This window comes from Colletes latitarsis, chromosome 14, assembly GCF_051014445.1.
Source record: "Colletes latitarsis isolate SP2378_abdomen chromosome 14, iyColLati1, whole genome shotgun sequence".
Lineage (NCBI taxonomy): Eukaryota > Metazoa > Arthropoda > Insecta > Hymenoptera > Colletidae > Colletes > Colletes latitarsis.
Genome location: NC_135147.1, coordinates 29,465,385 through 29,490,576, shown reverse-complemented (window position 1 = coordinate 29,490,576; position 25,192 = coordinate 29,465,385). Strand labels below are relative to the sequence as shown.

Below are 25,192 nucleotides of genomic sequence, written 5' to 3'. Positions count from 1 at the left end.
AACGCAATTTCACGGTCCGATGCTAATGCAACGTCATAAGCCGTATCTTCCGCCTCGATCTACAGCTCGATCATCCTAGATCAAATCGTTCACCGGTAACGGGCTTCATCTCCCCCCACGGAAACGTCGCGTTTCGCCGTCGAACACATACTTCGACGCGTTAGATGCTTTCGAAAACCCCAATAGCAACGGTGTTAAACACTGCACTTGTTATTTTACGTTATTCGAAAAGAATAGGTATTGCAATGCTTCTCGCTGCTATATGGATCAGTGTTCGAAAGAAACGAAATGCATTTTTCGAACACAATGCTGTCCCGTCTCAGCTTTCGAGCGACTGAATTATACATATGGAAGCCGTCCGGTATACTGGAATTTAGTTTCCCCAACGTAAGACTCGCAGGAATTACGTTTCCGCAAGACTGACGATTTGGCACGCGTTCTGGAAACATTATTATGTCACGATTTATTATTTCTGACGTCACTGGGTAGAAGTATCTTTGGAACGGTACGTTCCACCGTTCTCTGGAACGCTGGAACGCTGGAACGTGATATAGATGGCGGTTCCCCGTAACCCAACACCACAACGTTCGCCTAACGGCTGCGACGCTTTAACAGAGTATCGTCTTACAACATTTCGGCGACGTTACAGAATTCTCGTTCCAGCGAATACTGTTACGTTTTTTATGTTATTTGTGCGATAAAAATAATTCCATTATAATTACTATTTCTCTGACGCTCCTTCAGCGACGCCATATTCACATTTACGCTAATTTTTTGATCGAATGATTCATAAAAACTTTACATTTCATCGAATGGACTCTTAACGTCGCTACTAATATCTCCGTCGAAATACTTTCTTCGAGCAGAACTGGTTCGAACTGCCTTGGTTATTCCGTTGCACCCGCGATGGTCTTCGGGACCATTAGACTATTTGCATAATCCAGCAGAAATGGCGTGCAAGGGGGATATCGGGCAATGGAAAATTGAATTCCTCGAAAGAGAGCCTCGAGACCGGTCCATTCGCTGGCACATTACGTCTCTTATGCAAATCCGCGACCAACGACCTATCTGGCAGCGTGGAATGATTCAGACCATATTTCGATACTTTGTGCCTTCGATCGATGATCTTAAGAAAGCTTGGGCAATATTTAGAATATCTTTTTATCAAGGAATTTACTAGGATACTCGTGGATTCTTCTGTTTAAAATTAAATTAAAATGTAGCAAACGATATAAAAATAATTACAATGATAATCGAATCCAGTTGGTTCCAAGTTCTCGAACGGCAGCGAATAATTCACGAACGTCAGACGACGGTTTGCTGAAACAACCGACGGCGTAATCGATCCCATCGCGGAATTAATATCCCGTATTAACGTTCGCCAGAGAGAAATTTCACCTCTGCGAACGAAAACGCTTCGTTTCCCGAGAGCACCGTCGGGCAAACAGATTTTATGACGCTTGAAACGTAATTCTTGTCTCGTGGAAATTCATTAATTATACCGCGACGCCCCGTTGTCCTTTCTTCGTCTTCTTCCGTCGACCGTTTAAACTTGATTTCTTTCCACGGTCCTTCGCGAACTCTTCTCTCCCGAGAAATTAAATCGCGACGATTAAAGGAATTGGCTTCGCGTCGAGGCAACGTCGAATAAAAGCAATTGGAATCGTCTCGTGTTTTCTTTCGGCGTCCCTCGTCGATATCGACGACACCGAACAACGCCTTTCCCCTCCCATCGTTTCTCGTGAACGATGCTTCCGGTAAAAGAGTGGAAATTTTCTCCAGGGACACCGAATTCTCGAATACTTTATCGAGATTTGGGGTTAATAATATTCTCGAGTCGAAGTTTAAAAAAAAAAAAAAAATAATTCAAGTATAGATTTTCGATAATATTTCAGGCGATAAATTGCGACGTGTTCGGTCCAGGTATTTCGGAACTAAGTTAATGAAAGCGATCGAATTATGTTTAATAAAATTTCCAAACGACGTTTCCGGCTGCGTTCCCAACCCGATTACATCCTCTGACCTATATTCGTACGTTTTCTATTATACATATTAATGAAAAGGCTGAAATTTACGAGGGTTTCGAACGAAGATATTAAACTGTACAGAAACGATATTGAATCAAGATTACTATGATCAGGCCTAATTTATGTACCATTTAATAGCTTCGTACGAAATTCACGTGAATCATCGCTCTTTCGTTAAAGCATGTATTTAGGTTAGAATGTTCGAGATTGAAATTTTGTTATACGTTTTGATACTCTGTATTGTTAAAAATATGCATTTTGTCAACGATCGCTACGACCATCGTACCTGGATGAGACATACCGAAATTGTACGATTGCAAACGTTCCATTAAAATGCACGAATGGACTTATGCACCAAGGAGCGTAGAATAGAACGCTCCCTTGAAGATCTTAACGACGTCGTGCTCCAGAAAGGAAGAGAAATATACGCGAGGGATGGTATCGCTGAATCAATTTCTGTGTGCACGGTAATCGCCAAGTATTGTAATGCAAGGCCGCGTGGCGCACGCTGCACGTGCAACGATAAAAGTAACTTATGCAGGCCGTGCGGCATTACTAACACTACATTAACCAGCGCGCCGGGACGTTAACGTAATATCAAACGATAGCACACGCACGGATTACACGAGATTATTAATCCGCGATTTGTAACGGGTTTCCGGCGTTAACTTTTATCAACGTCCCCGTAATCCCGTTGCAATACAGTCAAATTAGAAAAGCAGATTTCCCTCGGTCCCGGAACTCCGAATAATGAAAATCAAATGGACGTGTAACGAATAGGATATTTGCGGGACGCAATCCGCTTAAATTAGAACGAAACGGCAGAGCACTACGAAATAGTAGATCCACCAGAATATTCCAGCAGTCTTTGCAAACCGATTAGGGAATTATAATTTTTGGTTTTATTATTTTCCCGTGAGAGTGTTATCATCAGATTGGCGAGGTTCCCCCGATTAAAATGAGTCCAAACACGACGCTATTCGGACTACTTTTAATTTTGCCATAATTGAATAATTTTATGAAGGATTGGTATGACGTATAATTAAAAATCGTCCGATCGATGCCGTGTTTGGACTCAATTTCATCGGGAAAACTTCACCGATCTATTGATAATACTCTCTGGGAGAAATAATAAAAATAAAAATTATAATCTCGTTACATCTTCGCGACACTATTATTAATGGATCGTTTTGATTTTCTGATTGATATCTTGGTTTTATCTATTATGTATTATCTTACTGTTATTCATGCTTCTTTTAGAAATATTCTCGAAGAATTTACTATCTAATCACATATTACACAATACATATAAGTATTATGTCCTAGAAACGATGTTACGATATATTCTATAACCTACCTGTTGCACTAAGATGAACAAAATCCCCCGATTTTCCAACCCCTCGATTATGCGACCAACATTCACCCCTACTAGATCGCATAATCGAGAGACTACTGTATCGTATACGCAAACGTGACACATCGTAATAAAAATTTAAAAAACAAATACGTCAGCCATGCAATCGAGAATTTGTCGTTGGAAATTTTTGTGACGCGTCTTGTATTTTCTGCGTTCCATTACTCGAGCGATCGAAAGAAGAAGCGGAAAAAGTCGTAGTCATCGGTTCTCGAGTAAAGATCAGCGAGGAGAAAAACCGACGACGAGGGGGGTTGAAGTGGAGTCCGAAGGGGGAGGGAGGAAAGACAAAAAGCCACGGATCGAGGTGATGAAGCTTTTAAGGCGACCGGGTAGAGAAAAAGGAAAGAAAAGAGAACGCACGATGTTTCGCGGAACGACCGAGGGAGAAAGCCTGAACAGGCATTGTTTCAGTTTCTGCCCCCTTTCGGTTCAGTGATTCTCCGCTGGGAGAAAAAGCTCACGGAAGTAGAATTCGAATCCGTAAATTTAATTTTTTCATATCTAAAACTTGCTAAAATTCACTTTCTGCGTTGAGTTCACGGTAGGACCTCGATAACTGCACGGGGGTCTCGTTCGTTACACGTGGTCGAAAAGAGGGGATGGTCGTTAAGCAAGTAAGGTTAAGAGACAGGGATACGCTGTGTCAAGCTAGTGGATCATTGGATTGGTCGTATTCATATTATTAAGTAGTATGAAAGAAAAGCGACATCAGTCTGAGAGGATATGAGAACCTCTGGTAACTTCCGTCGAGAGGGAGAGCTATCTCGTGACAAAAGATCGCGCAAGAAAGCTCCCGTTGTCCCGATTCTTCTTTCTCCTTTTCTTTTTATGTAGCCCGGGCTACCTTTCGTTCCGCGTCTTTTCTCCCCGAAGCTTCTTATTCAGGGTCGTCCGTCGCGTTTTCGTGGTTTATGTATTCGATAATAACTTTCCAAGCCGCCACTACGTTTCAATGCCTGCATAATTATCGTTCTTGCCTTCTAAACCAGCCGTCCGAGATCTTATTACCGGACGATAAGACGCGTCGCGGTTAACGAGACGAATAATCGAATTCAACCATCCGTGGATCGACGGCTTTCTACCTTCATTGTTACCCGATGAATATTACCTTGTTCATTTAACTTTCCCGAATTATCTATCGAACCGAATAACTCTTCTCGTGACCTGCTTTCGTCTTTAACACGCATTTCCCGTCGCTCACATTTTTTGTTTCTTTAACAACCCCTCGTACAGTGGATGCACGGTCATTTTTACTCAGGTGAATTTATTATAGGTCACCGAAGAAAACGAGGCACGGACACCGGGATTCGAACTCGCGCTCTTCAGATTACTGGCCGAACGTCCTACTCGCTGAACCAACGACACCACACTGCTACTCTCTTGGTGTTGACGATTTCTTTTATCTCGTTAGTATAGAGGATCGCCGATTCTACAATTAATTGATTTTGAGAAAACGTAATTGACGATATACATTCTCGTCGAAAATTACTTACTTCAGCTAGATATTGCCACAATCGTGCGGGAGTGGAACCGAGAGAGATAAGAGAAGTTAAATTATAGACATTAATCGATCAACGACGTGTAAGGGGCCGAAACGGACGGCATAAGCTAGGCATCAGCTTTAATCGTCGAGGGACCAGAGCAACACTGATTACAGTACGACACTTGGATTATAGAGCAATCATGGTCGTTGCAATACCGTTGCACAGGATAATGGAAAGATCCGCTGGAATCGCGGGCTCGGGACACACCATTAGATCGAACGCGATCGCGTTCCATGACCTCGGGACTTTCTACAACGGTTCATGGCGTTCGACGTTGTATATCACTCCCTAACCTCAAACCAAAGAACGTTAATTTGCGTTTCAAACGAAAAAAAATGCTGTCGAAAGTATTATTTTCCCATAACAAAACTGGAATCGCGGTTAAAAAGAAATCAGAGAAGCGTGCAGGACAGTTATCTGCCAGCCAGAAGTACAAATAGAACAGACAGAGATTGGACGCGAGATTCTAACCTAATTTCGTTCCTATGAGCATCGACTAGGACCGACGACTGACCGTCAAACTGATTCAGGCTCGAGCCTCGTGAAACGCCATTAGGTCCACAGGGTATTCGTTTGCGCAACAATTCTACTTCCTCGTTGTTTGAACACCGGACTGTGTTTCTGGTCCCCCGAGCCACATTCTGTCGGGGAAAAAACTGGAATCGCAGAACTAGAAAGACGGTTCCCAGTACGAAGAAATTTCTCCGGAGAATTTCCCATGTATCTGCTTTTTAATCTATTTTTTAGTTTACCTATTACGATGCTACGGAACTTTCGTTTCCGAAGAAACTATATGAATAGTAATTTTATAGTAGTTTCGTGACACGCTCTGAGTTGCTTTCGAGAATCGAAACCTAACCATTTACGGAACTTTTCCATTCTCTGTGGCTCCCGCATTCATTGGCGCTTCCACCTTTCGTATTCGTACGATCGAAGATAAGGAAAGCTTCGTACAGTGTGTCACATTTCCTTTCACGACTAAAATTAGACTCGATACGACCCCATTTTACCGCGAGACGCGAGAAAAGCGATAATGCCGCCTTTCTAATCGCGAAAAGTTCAAGCTGTTGCAAATTCAAGTCCAGTACGTTGCGCAATGCACCACGGAAGCATCCAGGAACCGCATGTTCCACTAACGAAGAATTAACCCCCTTAAAAGTATGTAATTTCAATTCAACCACGCTAATAGACTTATTTATTGCATCGTTTGATTTTATTACGTCGATATTTCAACGATATCATCAACGAATAGCTATCGATAACTTATGAATCGTTAGCAGGCGTCTCTAGTAATCAACAGTAAAGAGCATTTATACTTTTTTAAGGATTAACGACTCTCGAAGTATCTCTATTCCTTCGAGTTTAATTTATTTATTTTCCACTTTCAAATAAGAAGCGTTTCCTTTCAGGTGTTTCTTTCAAGAGGTTCTTCGTCGCCTCTGATTTTGTAATAGATTGTAAATAGCTTGCCTCGGCTTTTTCCCATTTTTCCTTGGGCCACGAAAAGTCACCCTTTCGTAAATCGTTTGATCGGCTCGGTTCGTCGCGAAATGTCGTATCGATTACGCGGTGGCGAGTGCGTGTATAACATACGTGACGAGAAAGTGAGCGTCCGTTCGCGAACCAAGTGCATATGTCCGCGCTTAAGAAAGCATAAGCGTGTCATTACGCAACAAGAGTCAAACTGCCTCAGCCGCTTCGCGCGTCTCGTGCGAGCGAGATGAATGCACGAAAGTTTTATGAATTTTCAAAATTTCCTTTTTATCAAGAATTAATCGAAACATATCGAAAGAATATTTTAATAATCGAGGAATCGAGGAAAAACGAGAAACGGAGGTACAAGGGATTCGAACTCACGACCTTCGGATTGCTAGCTGGACGTCCTACCAACTCCGCTCCCGACGCATCGCTTCTGTACAAGTATTAGCGATTCCTTTTCTGTGGTTTTCGTGAACAGTAATAATGACTTAACGAATGCCTCAGCTGTCATGTTCGCAGACGTAATATGGTAATTAAATATATCGCCAACAATTGTGGGTAACAGACCTTACCTTGGAGAATTAACAACCGTAATTAATAACGCTATCATTATTGTTACGCTTACGTTCGACAGTACTGTGTTCTCCGAAGAATTATATTCTTTAATTGAAATAGTAGAATCGTGTCAGGAGAAAAATAGAAATTGTTCGAAATCGAAAGATCGATTGAAGTAGACGGGTTCGTCTGGGTGCGATAAAAAAGCGAAGTTGTAAAAATCGTGGCCCAACAATGCTTCGTTTTCCCGCGGTTATTCATTCGCTCGGTAGAGCGCGCGAATGAAATTTCCAGTTTCGGGCGAAAGAAACGTGTGCCCGTTCGGTTCTGCAATCCCTTCGATAGAATTCGATTTTCCCTTCGTCGATCGGTCGAACACGGCCGCCCCACCGTGTATATCACGGCGTATTCGGAGTCTTCCGTTGCCCCAGAATCCGAGCGATGCCCGTTTGCATCCCCCGTTCCATTCCGTCGTTCCCACGGAATTCCTGTTGCATAGTAAGTGTCTGACGTCTTCCAGAACATCGCTGCTTCGCGACCAACTTTCCGGCGTTAAACGTGTCCCCTAATGAGCATTTGGCACGCGAAAAATCTCGAGATACTCCTTGGTTCCAGCGACTTTTCGAGACGAACGCGACCGTCACGGTTCCCGTCGGGCCGGGAAAATTAGGTTAGGCGTACGTCGCGACGATAAACGACCAAACAACTGTTTTTTGGCAACGACGAGCACGCAAAGAATTAATACCGTGTACCTTTGACATTTTTCCCCCATCGTTAAAAATAAGCGTGATATTTAAAATGCTTCCATTAGGTGGTACGCGTCCTGTACGAAAATACAATCGAGAAAAAACGTATAAAACGTTTTCTAAATATAGATTATGTCGGATGAACGTCATCCTTTGTAAGCAATTTTTATCGTCTCGACCCCTCGTGAAAACACCAGCTGAGGATTAACGATTAACAGGTACTTCTGAGCAGTGTGGCCAGATCGGGCACAATTGCGTGCATCGAAATCGACAATAGTGATGACAAACTTCCTTAGCGTCTAACAGAGTGGTGAGGATAGCAGGCACATACTATCGCACGAGTCGGAGTGACGAATCCAAGTTTGAATTAAAATCGAACAGTTGATTGCGATGCACTCAATTATGCCCGATCTGGCCACACTGCTTCTGAGCACCGTTTGACAACAGATGTACTCGAATCGAGCGCCCCTGCGATAATGATGAATCATCAGCGATAAATCTCCGACGCTTAGCACACCTCGCGTACGCTGCTTGCTAACAAGACACTAATGGACTCGTCTGTTTCGCTCTACGAAGCCATTTTTTCGCCAGCTCCCGTCGTCTCAGTTTCCACCGTCGGTCTTGCGATAAATCTCTTTCGAAACTTTGAAAATTCCGATCGATAAACGACGGCGTCCGGCATCTATCTCGCCCGTTTAACCCTTTGCAGACGGTGTCGGGACATACCGAGGCAAAAAGTTCCACCATTTTGAACGTAAATCAGGAAATTCTTTAGAAACTGGTAGCCATAAATTAATTAAAATTAATAACTAAACTTTTAGTCTTATTCGCGACGCGATCGATCGTCGAAGACGAATTAATTCATAATAGGTATTTGTGTAGCTGAGATTACGTTTGTTCTCCTTGACTTCTAATCGTCTACGAGCCTACGCGACAATTGATTATTGTTCGATGCGGTGCAAGCTCGAGCATGCATCCCATCGTTCGTTGATGGATCGAAATCTCTGTTACTCACCGTGTAGACAATGGTGTTGATGGGCTGAGAAACGCGTACGTACTTTTTCTCCTGCAGCGCGGAGCCATCTTTGCTCTCGTTGTCTGAATCTGAAAAGTAATTAAAATGTCAGTCTTCACCGAATGTTCAAATTACAGTTATATAATTTTATACGTAAATCGAAAGGATCGTGGATAGTAAATAGGATGATTTTATCGTTTTATATTTACGATTCTTAATTTAATATTAATTTATATTGTTCCTCGTCTCGTAATTAATTTAATCCAACGATTCGCGAGGAACGCCGAAATCAATTAACTCGACGATATCGGATTCCCTCGATTAATTCAAACAAAATTACGTCTTCATTGATTGCAGTTTGCGTCGAGACGGAACGTTTGCTCCGTCAAATAGAAGTCAGTCGACAGAACGGCGTCCTGACTTTCCGACATTTTGCATTGTTTGAACCGTTACAAAGGGAACTTCGTGAGAAACAGCGAAGAAAGGTCACCGAAATGCGAGGCTCGCGTATTGAAATGATTACACGTATATTGTTAAATAAATACACGATTTACCTACTTGTATATTTCAAAATTCTTATGTTTTGTAAAATTCTTATAGCATACGATTTAAAAATTGAAATGCTCGATCGAATAAACGTCACGAATAAATTGCTACACGTTGGTTTCGTTGGTTATTTATCGTTCGAATAAAATTATGCGTATCTTTGCTCCAAGCAATAAATACAGTTCCACGAGAAACAAGTTAACTCGTAATTACAAACGAGTCGTCTTCTTCTCAGTTGAAAATAAGCTATCCCAACAGATATTACTTTCTCTGCGGCGGCTGAAAGGTTAGTATGATTCATGAACACGTTGCCTGCCATTTTCGTTTAGCTCGACTCGGACTTTCGAGTATTCGACTCGTGCGAGCCACCTGGACCGAAACTCAACTAAAACCTCCGTATATTCTCAGTTGAAAGATTGAAGTTGAGCTTGAAATAAGATTATTTATTGGTGTTTATTTATTTTTCTTTGGAAACATTGCAACGGGCACTTTTTTAATAGTACTCTACGCGTTTTGCAGTGCTCTGTTGTAGCTAATAAAAAAAACGTATTCAGTGACACATTAGCAAGTGACCTCCAAATGACCTTAATCATCAGTACATAGAGGAACGTTTGTAAATGTAAATAGCGTTGGTTGCATTTGTTAGTTTTGTCATGCATTCGTCCATGTTTACAAACTGAAGGATGTGTGACAGTTCTTTTGTTTACCAACAACGCATGTTTACCTTATTAACGGAGGGTCAAGGTCCCTCGAAGGTCACGTTACGATATATCACTGAACTCGTGTTTCCCTCGACTATAACATAACCTAACGAAAAGTGTCCAAAGACATCTTTAAAATCAACGAGAAATTTCTTTAAACGACGACAGTCTTCGAACACGAAAATTATATAGAAAATTCATAGCGTTCGCGCAACAGGTTGTCGGGTAAACATACAAGTTACAGCGCGGGGATAAACGCTCTTTGCAATTAAACTAATTATGGAACGTAATGTTTCCGTTGGACTTCGGTATGAAAATTACAGGAAGAAGTGTCGATCGAAAGGTTTGTTGCTTCGTCGTCGACCTTCGAGGATCGATTCGCACGGTCTCGAACGATATTTGTATCGCTGGACTACGGATATCAATCAATATCATTATCTCGAATTTATCTGATACGCATTCGAGCACCGTGTTTTTTTTTACGATTATCATCTACACTTTATTCGCGATTGGCAGAGTAGTGGACGATTATTTTTTCAAAATAAGCGAAAATACCAGGGATACCTGAGCTGTGTACGAAACTTTGTAGAAAGCTCTTCAAGATGCACGGTGTTTCGTTGTCCACGACATAATACACGACGAAGTCGCGAAACTCCGTCTCGAAGATGTGAATATTGTTTGGCTCGTAGTCCACGATCTCCCAGTCCGAGTCTGGTATGATTTTATAGCCAAGATCCATCGTTGTTCGCTCGAGAAGCCACCAGTAGCGTAGTCATTCGTTTCACGAAACAATATTTCACATTTTTGTAGCAAAACACGTTACAGTCCGAGGCGGATCGTTAAATATTCGTTTCCCGCCAAATTCGCCAACTTCTTCTTCTTATAAATTTTTATATCTGCGTGAAAGTATCGTCAATGAATTAGCGACGTTCTCCCGATGAGAATGAGTCCAAACACGACTACATTTGGATAATTTTTGATTATACGTTATTTGAATCATTTTTGAAAATCGATCAGTTATGACATAATTAAAAATAGTCCGAATGTGGTCGTGTTTGGACACGTTTTCATCGGGAAAGCTTTGCCGATCGATTGACGATACTCTCTTGCAGAAATAATCTCAAAACATCATGCTTTTTTGCAAAGACAAACCAGATTACGAAAACGTGTGACGTTTGATTTCTGAAGGTTACAATTTGTCATGTTTCCTTTTCCCTTGCGACATACATCCTGACCGCTTTATTGATTTAATAAGTTCGCCTCGAGCGTAGATCGATCTCAAGCGAATTAGACGATCGTCAATTTGGTTGTTTTATTTTTTTTTAAACAGCGATTCCGCAATTGGATCGCACAAACCTGTTTGCACGAATCGATTTCGAATCTAGAAATGCCTCGACAGATCTGTTTGCAAGCTTGAGAGTTGACAGAACTAAATGAAATGGTCGAAATCGAAAATTTAGACAACCCAAGGGCACTCGCGATGAAAAACGAAACAGCAATGGCTTTCTGTTACAAACGGTTCTCATGTATCGCGTGGGTCAACCTTGAAGTCGGCATTGAATCGCTCTTAGGATGCTACGCGAGTTTCGACTACGTAAGCAAATAACTAGAAAAATGGCTAAAATGGCACGGTCGACTATCTATGCGAAGGATGTCTCGATGCAAATAATTCCTCCTTGCAAATTTATTCTGCACTACTTACGAAACAATCAAAAGCTATTATAAAATTCAACTAATTCGGAATTGAAAGTGGTTTTAAAATTTTTAAATTGTTTCATTTATCAATTATTATCTGCTTTGTCGTTTCTATAAATTTTAATTTGCATTGCAATCCGAGTCTACGTTCTTTTGCGTCGATGAATATTTTATTCGGCTTAATGTACCAGAGTCCGCTTAATCCCTTTTTAAAATTCAGCAGTAGCATTAATATCGTTCGCTATCGTGCACAGGAGCTGAGTCGACTCCTTGCCCCGTATCACGTTTCATCTGCTAGTAGAACTGCGTCGCGAACAAACCTACGAAAACATCCTACGTCTTTATACGCGACAGTATGTTGCACACAAAAAGGAAACGATGCATTATTACGACCTGTCGTCTATGCCATGCGTCATATCTCCATTATCGATACTAACATCGTGGCGCCGTTACGTGACGTATGATAAAATAAGTAAACTTCAGTAACATGCGCCTTCAAAACGAATTATCGCGTGAAATTCAAAGTTGACGCCATACTTTTAAATATTTTGACCACGAATCGATCTTTCCTTTCACTGATTGCATTATTTCGATCTTCAAGAAATTCGAAAGTAGATCGGGATTAAGCTATAGGCATTTAGAAAATACGTATTTGAACAAAAACTTTAGGTTAGATTCAGAGTAAGTTCTAGTAACGTGTGTTTACTTTAATCGGTATTTTAGGTTAGGTAGATGTTAAGCGAAAGTAACCTAGAAAATAAGTGCTCGAATAGAAGTACCGGCTTAGATTGAGGTTAAGTCACAGTAACCACAGTCTGAAAAGTGTGTCCTAAAAATCAATCTTTATGTTATATGTATAACGAGGTTAAGTTATAATAATCTTGGGAATTTTTACTCTAACCAGAGTCCTGAATTCAAAGCCATCCAAAAGTCGAAGCATGAAGGGCCATTTAAAAAAAAATATAAGCGACCTTGTCCTTTCATTTAAAAAAAAAGAAAATGATCTCTATTGTATTATGTTCTCTCGAAACGATAGTTTTTCAGATAGTTGACGTAATTCTCGGGAATCAATAAAATGATTGACTCGGAACTTGACACGCATCTAAAGTAAATCGTCCTCTATCGTCAGTATCAAAGTCAACTTGATAACGCTAAACATCTTTATTTTGTTGTTCGAAGAAGGCACAAATTTCGACGGTAAAAGGATTAAATGTTTCAGGGTCGGTACGAAAATTCTATATAGACTAAATGGTTACTGAATATTCTTTTCAGTAACCATTAAATAATTATATATTTCAGAGGGACTGATTTGAATAACCCAAGAGTAAGATCGAGTATCTCACGAACTTCTAAGGATCGTGTGTCTTGTTCACAGTCGTCCACGATACGAAAAAATCTCTCTCAAGAACCGTTCGCTACCCCTGCACGTGATCAATTTTAATACCGGCTCTCGTTTCACGCCTCACCGTTTTCAATGTCCAACACTTATTGAATAGAATTGTCCGGTGGACACATCGTTCGACGGATCGGACAACAAAACAGGTCACCCGGACGAGCACATTGCGCGTCAGGTGCAGCGTTTTCAAGGTGACGCGAACACTGTATTCGTTATCGACTAGTTTACGCGCGAGACACGCGTTTTCACAATAATAATTTCTCGTTGTTTGCGCTTCGAACGCGAGATCTGGCACCGAATAAAAATGGGCGAACCCATGGGTGTCGATCGGTCCGGGTGTGGTCTTTCGTTGATGTAAAAAAGAAATAGAAAAAATAAAAAAAACACTCGCAGAGACGCTGTTCTCTGACTGACGACGCGCAACGACTACTCGCGCTAGTCACACGTTCGACCGACGATCACTGCCATGTTGCGATCACGTCATCGTTGGCGCGATTATTTAATTTCTTTGTACGTGGTTTATCTCGTGATACCTGTACTCGTGTCTTATCTTCTCGGTAAGAGTTTTACGAATCGATACTGCTTCCAACGCAGTGCGATCGAAATATATCAGGCTCGGTATTTATTAACTCGTTCGATAGTCAACGTTGGATCAAACGACAGGAAATTGAGCTAACGAGTCCCGATTAAACGAACAGTGATCCGCGGATGTGAAACGAAAACAAAGAACTTGCTATCCTTTTCTACGACAGTTGAATAGAACGTTTGCATTCCACATAGTCGAGAGGGTAAACTAATGGCCCCCCACTGAATCAAAAATGTTTGAGAAACACTGATCCAAGTTACTTGCATTTATCACTGTATGCTCACGTAATTTTCAAGTTGACATTACGAATGTCCTCTGCATACCTTGCACGTCAAATTAATCTTGCGTGAGTAATTGAGTAAGATTGGAGATTGAAAGTCAACTTTATTTACTGTACGAATATGGAAGAGTGCATGAGAAGCGGGATAACTCGTTTGCTGAGCAAATAAATAAATAAAAGACGATCGCACTTGTTCCCTAGTGGCAGAGAATTCACTGAAATAATTCGGGAATGCTTTTATCCTATCAAGTTTCCAATCATGCTCCCTCAGATTTAATGTTTATAAAGCTTATAGTAAAAAATTCACCACTAAACGGTAAAAACAATTTTACGAAAACCAAATAAATTAATATATTACAAAATTTTAAATATAAAATAATTATTTCTTCCCATAAACACGGTTTATTTCAACTTGAGCGTTTCTCTAGTCATTTAGTGACATCTGTCGGAAAACGTTGCAAATAGTTTGGCAGGAATGCAATCTAGTGGACGATAAGAAAGACGTCGCAACCTACGAGAGCATTTGAAATAACATCGAGCTTTTTTAAACAATGAAAAGTAGCGTTCCCGAATTTAATCCTTGAACCGTTCCAGAGATACGGCTCCTGACAGAGATGTAGCCAGAGTTAAAACGGCCTGACAAATTCCGCGATTACCGTCGATCTCCCCTGCAGCTGGTAATTAGATAAATTTCCACGAACAACCGGGAATTCGGTCGACTGTCATTTGGCAAATCCTCACCGACCATTAAAGGCACACTGGCGCGCGTATACACTCGTGTGTTATGAATGTTCGATGCACGGTATCTGGGTTAGTCGCGCGGCTGACACGGATTCTGTGTTTAATAAAGTGCTAGGCTGAGGCCACCAGGACGGCCAGGATTTAAATTTTCCGGCCAATCTACACTCCTGAAACGATAACGTTTCTCCGGCGGGATATTAACGTCGATATCGTATCCCCTTAAACGAAACAATAATGAGAACTTAATCGCGGGAGCTTCGTTTCAGATTTCCGTTTGCCGTTATTCCAGCTGCATTCGAGACAAGATACGCTTTGCTCACGTCGGGTCAACGTTGCAGATTCAAAACATAGTACAGTAAGAATTCTTAAAATAAACTCCAGACCTAACCCTAGCAACTGAAGGGATCCCCTCGGAGCTAACGAAGCGTGAAAGACGACGTTTTTTTTTTCATCTCGCTCGCTAACCTCACTCTCTCGAAGGCTCGAGGATCTATCGCTGTGTACAATCGTCTGCTGGTGTCGAATTTCACCTCCACTGTACGAAAAAAGACGAACAGGCCAACCATGGACCGATGTTTATCTTACGAGACCCAAACGCGATATAATTTCAACTTGGTTTTCGTTAACAGCGTTAATTAATTTGCTCCGCCCGATTCGTGCATTATTTCGCGATTCGATCGATCGCGCTGGCAACAATAAATATTTATAATAATTCGAACGGGAGCCAGAATCGTCAAGCATTATAGATAGTTTATCGATTTTTGATTACTCGCGTTCAACGAACGTGCTTACGTGTAGCCTGTTACTTTATTAAAGCGAGCTCGTTTATAGCGGGTTAATTATTTATTAAATCCCGTTTAACGAGCCACGCGATCCTTCCTGTTGCTATGTATACTTTATCGCGCTTTTGTACTCTGGCTTAAAAAACATTCTCGTTATTTTTGCGTACACGTTGCGTACAAAGACGAGGCACAATGACTCGATCGAGTGTCCTACGGGTAAATTAAGATTGAGAAACACTGATACGGGCTGTCGTTGGAAAACTAGCGAGAAATTCGCGGATAAATCTCGCCCGAAGAATGTCGATTAAAGGAACGCGCGAGAAGCGATCGATCAAACCTGGCGTTTGTGCCACTTTAAGAAAGTAAGTCAATGTAATTCGCATGAGTAAGGTTGCGTCCGACTCTTAGCGCCTACCAGGGGACCTTCGTCCAGTCTGGATCGTGATCCACGCAGACCACGAATCGTTAATTCCTCAAGCTATCGACGCTGCGCTTCCGCGTATTTCTTGGTCTACCCGGTACGTATCGGTGTATTTAAAGAGATCACTCACCCTTGGAGAGCTTATCGACGGACTCGAAGCGTCCTTCGACCTTGTTCCGCAAAGAATCCAAATCGAAAGGCGTTGTGAATCCGTGATCCACGCTGCGGCTCTTGCTCCTGCGAAAGGAAACGATCGATTAACGATTAATGTCGATCGCTCAACGCTTTCTCCTTACATTTATAGCCTCTATTTTAAGATCATTTATCGAGAGGAAAATTTATACAAGGGCGTTGGGTCTTGGGATAAATTTTAATGGGGGATTCTAGAGGCCAAAATAAGACAAAAATCAAGAATACCAATTTGGCGATGGAGGCTTTCTTAAAAAGTTATTAACAATTAAATTCAAAAATTTCAAATCGTTCTGGAAAAATTATTTTCGGTTGCGGGTGTCAATTACAATCATTTTTGATCATTACACATACCCCCGAAATCTTGTGCATTTTCGAGAAAAAAATTCAATACTGGCGGAACTTTGAACGTTAATAATGTTTTAACGAAGCCTCCATCAACAAATTGGTATTCTTGATTTTCGTTTTATTTCGATCTCTAGAATCTCCCATTCAAATATTTCAAATAGATGAATCAAACCTTGGACCATTACTAATTACTAATTATTTACCCATAACTTTTATTCCCAACTGTGATAATGTTTTTTTTTATACTAAACGATGTTCATAGATAATTCTATAGATTTCAGCAAGTACTGTATGTAGGAAAAAATGTGTGGTTGTCTGAAGATTATAAAAAAAAAATATGTAAATTGAGGTAATTGAGACGAACAGGTAAAACGTGGAATTATTCGCGCATAGTTTTCTCTGCAAAAAGCGAGGCCAGTGAGGCGTAACAGAATGTAATTTTACAATGCAACGAACCATGCGTGGTATTAATGAACTCTACAAGACGAATGTACAGTAGAATGGCCGACGAAGATAGCAAGCAACAATGGGACTTCCGTGAATGAAATTACCATGTTGGAAGAAAAAAAAACAAATTTCATGAATGAGGGAACAGGAGGCGCAAACTAAATTAGCTGGCGCTGCAACAGGTAACGAGTGAAATTCGATAAGTGCTCTCTGGTTTATGGCAGTTTCCTGCCATTCACGATATTACCAATTTTATTAATCCTTTCTGTCGTACGTGTGCCATCATTTTTATTTCCTATTATTAAAGTAAAAGGAATGACCTAAATTTGTTTTGTATTTTTATGTTTACTGTTCGTCCGCCACTAAAATTCAGTTTCTAATTCACATACCTGAAGTAAGATGCGGTGAGGTTTTCCGTTGATCTCGAATGCGTGACATCCTGGGACATTCGCCTGGACCTGGGATGCAACAAACAATCCAAAACAACGGCAGTGAGAATACATGCATCTACGTGCAAAAAATGCTTAAAATAAAAATCAAGAAAATTATAACGATAATGCAATCGGGAAAAAACAAACGGTTCGCACAGAGTACATGATTAATGTCAAGCAAGGCAAACATAACCTTTCGTTGTTCATTAACAGTACATCGAAACAAAATAATACGTAAGAATAACTAAGAATAAGCGGTCAACGTGATTGCAGTTTTAAATAAAAGTCGAATAAACAATTACCTCTCGCACATCCTGTTCCGTGTATTTTTATCTCGTTTGAAACGTATAAATGATATTGTTGGATTAATCGGCCGTCCGGGTTCCATATTGGTTAAGAGTTTAACCGATATGGAATTTATTAAGAGAATAAAAAAAGCTTTAAACGGGACGGCGTATGTTCCCCGAAGAAAGAGAAACGACACGAACGATGCAATTTGCATAATTTCGCGAGAAATCAGGGTCGGGGGGATACAAGAACTGGACGAAAGAATATCGGAACGCGGATGGACGTAAACTGGAGTTGGATTCGGTCGATTCGAAACGGTGCTGCCATCACCCGGCGCTAATTGCTATGAACTTTAATTCGATTACCGGTCTACCCTGACGAATCCAGCCATCTTCTATTTTTGGACGAATTTCCCAGACACGGATGTGAATTCCTCTCGATTCAGATCTGTCCATTTCTATTTTTAAGGCAATAAAAGATTTTTCGATGGATATATTTTGAAACCTCAGATCGAACAATTTTTAGGTTAGTAATTGGTAAATTACTGCAACGTTAACGTTCAGTCAAGAGAACTTTCAACGAGTATTCACCGTGTGGAAACAATGGAAAAATTAACGACGAATAATCGCCAAAATGTCTGTACCACTAATGGATCTCGGTATTTTTGGAAGCGGGACAGTGTCACGTTTGGCAGCTTGCCCTCCGAACGATCGAAATGCTCGCTCGACACGGGACACACGATGTGTAACAGACAACAAATAAACAGACGTAACAGAAATATGGTTTAAAAACAGTTGGAATCCTCGTAGAATAGTTCTGCGTTCGAATATTCGACGGGTATAATTAAAATGTTACCAGAGTGCTTGATCAAAAAATTATACGTATAATAAATATATCGATAACTCTCGAAAATGAAATAATCCTACCACAAAGTTCAAAGCTATCGTAATAACGTTCGAATAATAATATTGCAACAGTGATACTCGAATGCGTATAATGTATTCGAATACTTGCAACCATAGTCGCGGGGCAAGCGTATGCAACCGCGAAAGAACCGTTGCTCGTGGTTAAAAACGGTCGGATGGATCCATCCTGTGTCGCCAGTATCAAGATTTACGCGAATGTACAGTTAGTGTTGCAACTGACCGGTAACGAGTTACTGTTTGGATCTTGCCTCGAGTGCGTATAGATTTCCACGTAAACGGGAAACGCGTAGGTACGCGGCGGCAATATTTCACGTGTCTATAAATATATGGATAGAAGTAGAGTTAATAAAGCCCACTGTCGCGAGTACGCGGCCGTAGGAGATATAAATAATAAATTCGAGCATCGGGCCAATCGGTCGGTTCGCTAACGAAAACATAAAACGTGCGTCGATCGCCACTGAAAAACAGGTTCTCGAAATTGCAGAGGGTTTCCAAAGGAAAATGAAAAAACATCGAAAACTGAAGCAACCTTCGAGCGGACTACTTTCGTTTACTTTTCTTGAAAGCAAGAGACGTTTCAGTTATGTAATAAATAGGAACAAGTGCTTTTGACGTAAACGAGCGAACGCCAGCACAATACCGGAATAGAAAATGGTTCTGCAAGGAGAAAATAGTAATTCAGATTCTCTTACCGTGGACGTGGGCGTCTCTGTGACCCGATACCGATGATTCATATGCACTGAAGTTAGATAATGATTCTACTTTGTGGGTTTACAACCCATAGGTATGATCAGATTCTGGAATCCCACCCTTTTTAATTTTATAAACGAAACTCCCCACGTCGTGACCCATATAGTAATTTTATCCAGAAGTCTGGGGATTTTAACGATCGCGTCCGATAATTATTTCCTCGTAACTGGCGAGCCCGGGTTTCGTTTAAAGGCAACTGTAAACACGCGAGAGCGTCGCCGTCCATGTTCAACAGCCACGTTAACGTTACGAAGCAATTTCAACTGTTGCGTGGGCAATTCAGGCGTGCTATAAAGGGGAACAACAGGCGGCGCTGGTTAATACTTCGGACGATTTCACATTCACGAGCCCCCGTCGAATCGCTTTATCGCGATCGTGGGATACGACGCCACCGAAAATCGGTCGTTTATTGAAATTACAAAAGCGTCCGAGACAGACCGTCCGTCCTCCTTGAACAGGTTCCGAAACGATTCCGTGCGTACGCGGTTATATTCATCCGTAACGATAATAACACAACCTGCCTTTTGCCTTCTCCGTGAGACTCTTATTCTTCCTTTTTTCTTTCCTTCCTTCTGCGGAGTCATGAGTCTGTCGAACGTTTTATTCCTCATCTTCGGGGTTTTTATTAGCTGTTCAAGTTACTACGGGTTACAGAAGCTTTTTTTGCCTAATTTTCACTTGTCCTTAGAGAGGAGCTATTATCGTAGAAAATATGTTGTAATAAAGGAAGGTATATAATATTATAGGAATCGAAGAAAATATAATACGAGACACGCTGGGGTTTCGAACTCGCAACCTCCAGATTACTAGCCAGACGTCCTACTCGCCCAGCTAACGTCGCACTGATACTTTCTTGATTTTTTTTAATCTCATGAGCATGAAAAATATCGTGATACAATAATTACCCAATTTTGATTGACAAATATAAAACTATGTACTAAGAACCACGAGCATAGATTTCCAGATCGGATATTCGAAAGAATATTATTTCGCGTCCAAATCACAAACCGCCGAACAAGGTTGCATTATCACAACGCCGTACATTATCCACGCTCGGAAGCCACTTTATCGATCTACGATAGATAACGTCCTGGCGGAGCTCCAAACTGCACAGATGCCACGCACAAAAATATGATAATCGGCCAATAAAGCGGGATATTCGAGGGCAAATTTGCCATTCCGTATCTCCCTTGTCTTCTACGTCCATAAAATTATACGAACTTTCGTATAATCGGCATTTGTCCCCAGATGCGTTTAACCCTTTCGTTACGAGCGCCTCTGTCCGCCATGACAGAAGCGCGTCGCGTTTTCGCGGGACGTTTAAACGCGATAAACGCCCGGTGCCCGTCGTTGGATCGTCGATGCAATTGCGTGCAATTTGGTCGTCGCGCCGGGACGCGCTGTAAACGGGTTTCCAGCCGACGTACGAGGCAGAAAAAGAGAATCGAGCGGGGACTTCCATCGGAAGGGAGAAAGGTGGTTCTCGGTGTGCACGTAAGCACAGACTGTTTCGAAATTTCCTGCGACACCTGCGTCCGACGGTCTTCCCGCCAGACGTTTCGCAAAAACGTCCACGAACAATGGAACGACTTCGAAACCGTTCTCGGAACGGGAGCTTGGAAACTCGAAGCTCGGAAACCCAGTCGTCGGTGTCGAATGACGGACGGCTCGGTGTCGTTCGGAAAGGAAATAGGAAACGCCGACTGTCCATTGAAAAAACACATTTGTTATTCTTGCGAGAGGAATGTCAGGAATGATACTCATCCATTTTAATCATATATTCTGCAGTCTTGTAGATACACTTGTCGTAACAGGCCAGTTAGTTATGACAAAAATAAATGTGAAACTCTTTTATTAATCGTATTATCATACTACTTTTTAACGCTTGGAAAGAAAAAATAATGAAAATAAGTTTCAGACATCGTGGAACGAATTTCACCGAGATATATTTCAACAAATTTATATGCGTTGTATGCAATTCTCGACTGGCAGCATGTCAAACTTATTTCATAACGTCTACGAAGATATTCTAATCGGATAAGTCGTGTATCTGATTAGCGATGACAACTGTCTGCTTGAAACTCTGTGCAATACATCGATGATGTATCGTTAAACTTCTAACCAAGTCAAAATTCTGTATTTCTTTCTCACGATCACCTATCTTTTTCCATAAAATTAAAAGAAAAGGAAATACATGCTCCCGTGTCGGAAGCAAGGCGTCAACCTAAATTTTAATCAAATGCTCGCGTCCCGAGTATACCGGGAATTGTGCACCAAGTTTCCCAGCGATATAAGCTCCGACTGGTCGTTTCATCGACCAAGCTTTCGCGGACAATGTCGTCTCGTGAATCAACCGGCGTCAGCTTTTATTCGTACGGAGAAAAAACTAGGCTTCGCCGTTGAAAACGTTGCATCGTTATCAAGAAAATATGTTTGCTCCAAGTAGAGTCGCGTAAAATGAATAACAAAACTATCAATAAAAAGAACAGCCAAAGGCTATTCGTACCACGTTAAAATATAAATTGTAGCAAAAAGTGGGCATGCAACGTGTGTGCAAAATTGTCAAACATGCGGAAGATACGTTTTTAAATACTTTTGCGACCCACTGTATATCTCGACCGAACGCCATCTCTCGATACCACGACGTTGCACATTGTGCAAATATTCGATCAATCGACGGGCTTTTATTATTCCAGTCGCGCGTTATTACCTCGGGTTCAGTCGCGAAGATCCCGTCCGTAATAAAGCATATTATTCCCTCGTGACCGCCCGATAATATTTCCCACGTGCTGGGAAATATAGCGGCGGCGTAATTGTAATTTACGTCGCGAATCGCATGTGAAAATCCTTGATGTCGACGACAGTTCTCGGAATACGCAACATTTTAAACGACGTTGAAATCACGCGATTTTTCTTCCAGAGGAAAATAGAAATGGGTGTCGCTGGTTTTTAAAAATTTGCGGAGGGAGTATCTCCCTTTTGTCTGGCTTCGAAAGAACCCCGCGAATTTCATTTTGGGAATAAGGAAACGTTCTTAAAGTATACTGGCGTCTGAAAAAAAGGAAGAGGCGAACGTTTGGGGGGAATTGAACTCGGGTCACGTTCCTTGCACCCTGGAAATATCGAGGCGTCCCCGACCGCACGTGTTTCGTTCCAAATTTTCCCAACTATCACTGTGTCACTAACGCCGAAGGACGATCCCGATTGGGACGTTCCAGTATGCACGTCGCTGCTCAAAATCGCCGACAGGAATTCCAATGCGCCCCGTTATACAATCGACGCGCCAGGTCATATTGATCCGTGACACCATCCACGGCGAACGATTCCTGCGACCGATCGACGATCGATCGTCGTATTAGGCGGCTCATTTCCGGCGAGTGTCCTTTCGTTTCCTCTCGACCCAATCACGGCCTTCTCGATCGATCATCGATTAGTCATCGAGCCATTAACCTACCCCCCAAACGAACAAAATATTAATTGCACGATTGCTAACCATAGAATAACAAAGCAGAGGTGGCTAGATCGATCAGAAATTTTTAAAATATGCTATCTGTCTGGTAGAAACCCAACCTAACCTCGAAATTATTTTCATTAAGAATGTTAAAGAAGGGGAACAGATATTAGACGCGATGAAACAGACTCAGAATTACTACCTGACGTTAATTAGTCCGTCCTCGCGACGACCGAGAGCGTGGAAGTTTTCATCGGGGGCGTTCAAGGCCCCTTCCTAGATCCATCGGGCATGCTGAATCGATCGGCGATCGACAGAAGGTCAGCGTACCCGTTTGAGGACACTTTTCGAAGCGGAAGTCTCGCTTTCGAACGTGAAACGCGCCGAGAATAACAAATCGAAATTCGTTCCGCGGACAGTCTTCGTAAAAATGAACCAAGATGGCTGCCACGGATTTCTGATTTACAAATATTACGTGAAAACGAAATTTCCTCGTAACTTCCACTATCTTTTATTTAAATTATTATATATGCTACTTATTTCGCGTGTGGGAGTTTTCCTTAACAAACCTCTATTTTCTCACAGTTAATTTTATATTACCTCATTCTGTTCGAGAAACGGAAACAATATTAGTCTTTATTAATCCTGGGAAAAAAACAAGAAAAATCTTTTCCGACAATGTAGTGTCTAAAGCACTTGTACGAATAACAATCGAATGATATAAATAAATAACCAATGGAAAATACTTGCCGAAACTTTAACTTGGTTTTTACAAAAAAAGAAATGTCCAACCTATTGATGCATTGTTCTCAGCGAGGCAATTTCGCGCGCAAAATGATTTATAGATCGCGTGCGCCGCGTAAATCAACGCGATTCTCTTCCAATTAGTCATCGGACCCCGCGAACTGTATCTTTCTCGCTCTGGCTGAGAATCGTTGCTCGATGATTAGTAAATCATCGGACTAGGCAAAGATCGTTGCAAATTTCGCGACTCGAAGCCACGTTTCGTAAAGATAACTCCCAAGATTAGAGTCACTTCGATTCCAACTTCCAGAAATCGGGGGAAGTATGTCAGATAAATAATTCGAATAAAAAATATAGTAAATTTTTGCTCGTGAAAAAAGCACAGCCAATTATACATTATCGTGGGCGAGAAAATATTTTACGGCAAATTTGTTGACCTCGATTACCATTGCTATCTTATCACCGAAGAGGACCATAAAGATGTAATATTCGAAACGTACGAATAAACTATTTTGACAGAGATTTTCGAATAAAATGTAAAATTATAATATTCAAATAATAGTGAATAATATTTTGGGATGGAAATTAAATAAAGTTGAATCTATCGTTGTCAAAATGGGTAAGAAAGATTAAAATAGAAATAAATCGTAGAATTTAGGTTAATACAGAAACGTGTTGGGACGATTATGTAGTCGATGACGTTTAGCGTGAACGCGAATGCCAGAAATAGCATTCAGCTTTTTGTTATCGAACACTTGTCAGAGGAACAAAGGCAGTATCGAAGCGAGTTCAAAACAGAAAAAGATATCAAGAAGAGAATGAAAGTGCATTATCCGATAATGAACGGACTAATTGTCGACCGACAGGCTATTTCGATTCAATTACATACTGTCATTATCATACCAGTGCGTGGCAAGACGTTCCACGCATCTATCGAACAATCCTTTTCTATCTAGTCTATGGAAATTAAAATAGATCACTAATATATCAATATATTTTTTTAAATATGTATCAGGTATTCGTTGAATAAAAATAACTTTGTTTGATTCTTTATTTAAATAATTTGATTTCTTCCAAATCGTCACTGTTTTTCTCGTTTTTCGATTACCGAGCACTCTTCTTTGCATTGCGTTCATTAAACCCAGCTAAGGTACTCGAACTGTGTGCTCGCGTAGCATTCTTGGCAGGTCAGAACGACGCCAGAAAGAGTCGATCGTCTTCTGCGAGAATCGACAATTAAGCGTCAAAGTGAAGTGCTCTGTCGAAAGCCAAACAGACATAGCAAATTGCGTTTGTACACGCAAATCGTCTTAACTACAACAGGCTGCACGCCACTTGCCGTTTACGCAATTTTCAGTTAAAAATAGATCGCATATTTCAATTCGTCTCCGTCGATCGGTTCGATATCGACTTTAACGAGGATTAATTACGGCAGAAATTAAATTTCGTTTCAATATTAAAAGACACTATTGGATTAAAAAATTGAAAACTTACGAATCGAAGATATATAATTTCTTGTATTCCTAGCGATAATCAAATAGATATGAATCAGCAATTTCCTCGTTGTTTTATACCATTGTAAAATGTTAATTAACGACGGAGGATTTCCCGACGTTTCTTTTCAAGCGAACATAATTCCGTGATATTGAGCAACGCTTAACGAAATTATGCGCATAATTAAATTGTT

The 25,192-nt window shown here is 41.1% G+C and overlaps 1 protein-coding gene across 13 annotated transcripts in view; it reads right to left on the bottom strand.

Annotated features, from left to right (window-relative positions):
• Mtd (TLD domain-containing protein mustard) overlaps positions 1 to 25,192 on the bottom strand; it is a 138,634-nt gene that overhangs the window by 42,095 nt on the left and 71,347 nt on the right. For 9 of the 13 annotated variants that reach the window (XM_076782136.1, XM_076782133.1, XM_076782134.1 and 6 more), the window contains 3 exons: positions 17,305 to 17,373; positions 16,062 to 16,168; positions 8,784 to 8,872 (listed from right to left, as the gene is read on the bottom strand). In XM_076782136.1, the coding sequence (XP_076638251.1) occupies positions 8,784 to 8,872; positions 16,062 to 16,168; positions 17,305 to 17,373 (265 nt within the window). Of the gene's footprint in view, positions 1 to 8,783; positions 8,873 to 10,594; positions 10,900 to 16,061; positions 16,169 to 17,304; positions 17,374 to 25,192 lie in introns of those variants that run through there. The other 4 variants (XM_076782139.1, XM_076782135.1, XM_076782127.1 and 1 more) reach the window with 2 other exon arrangements.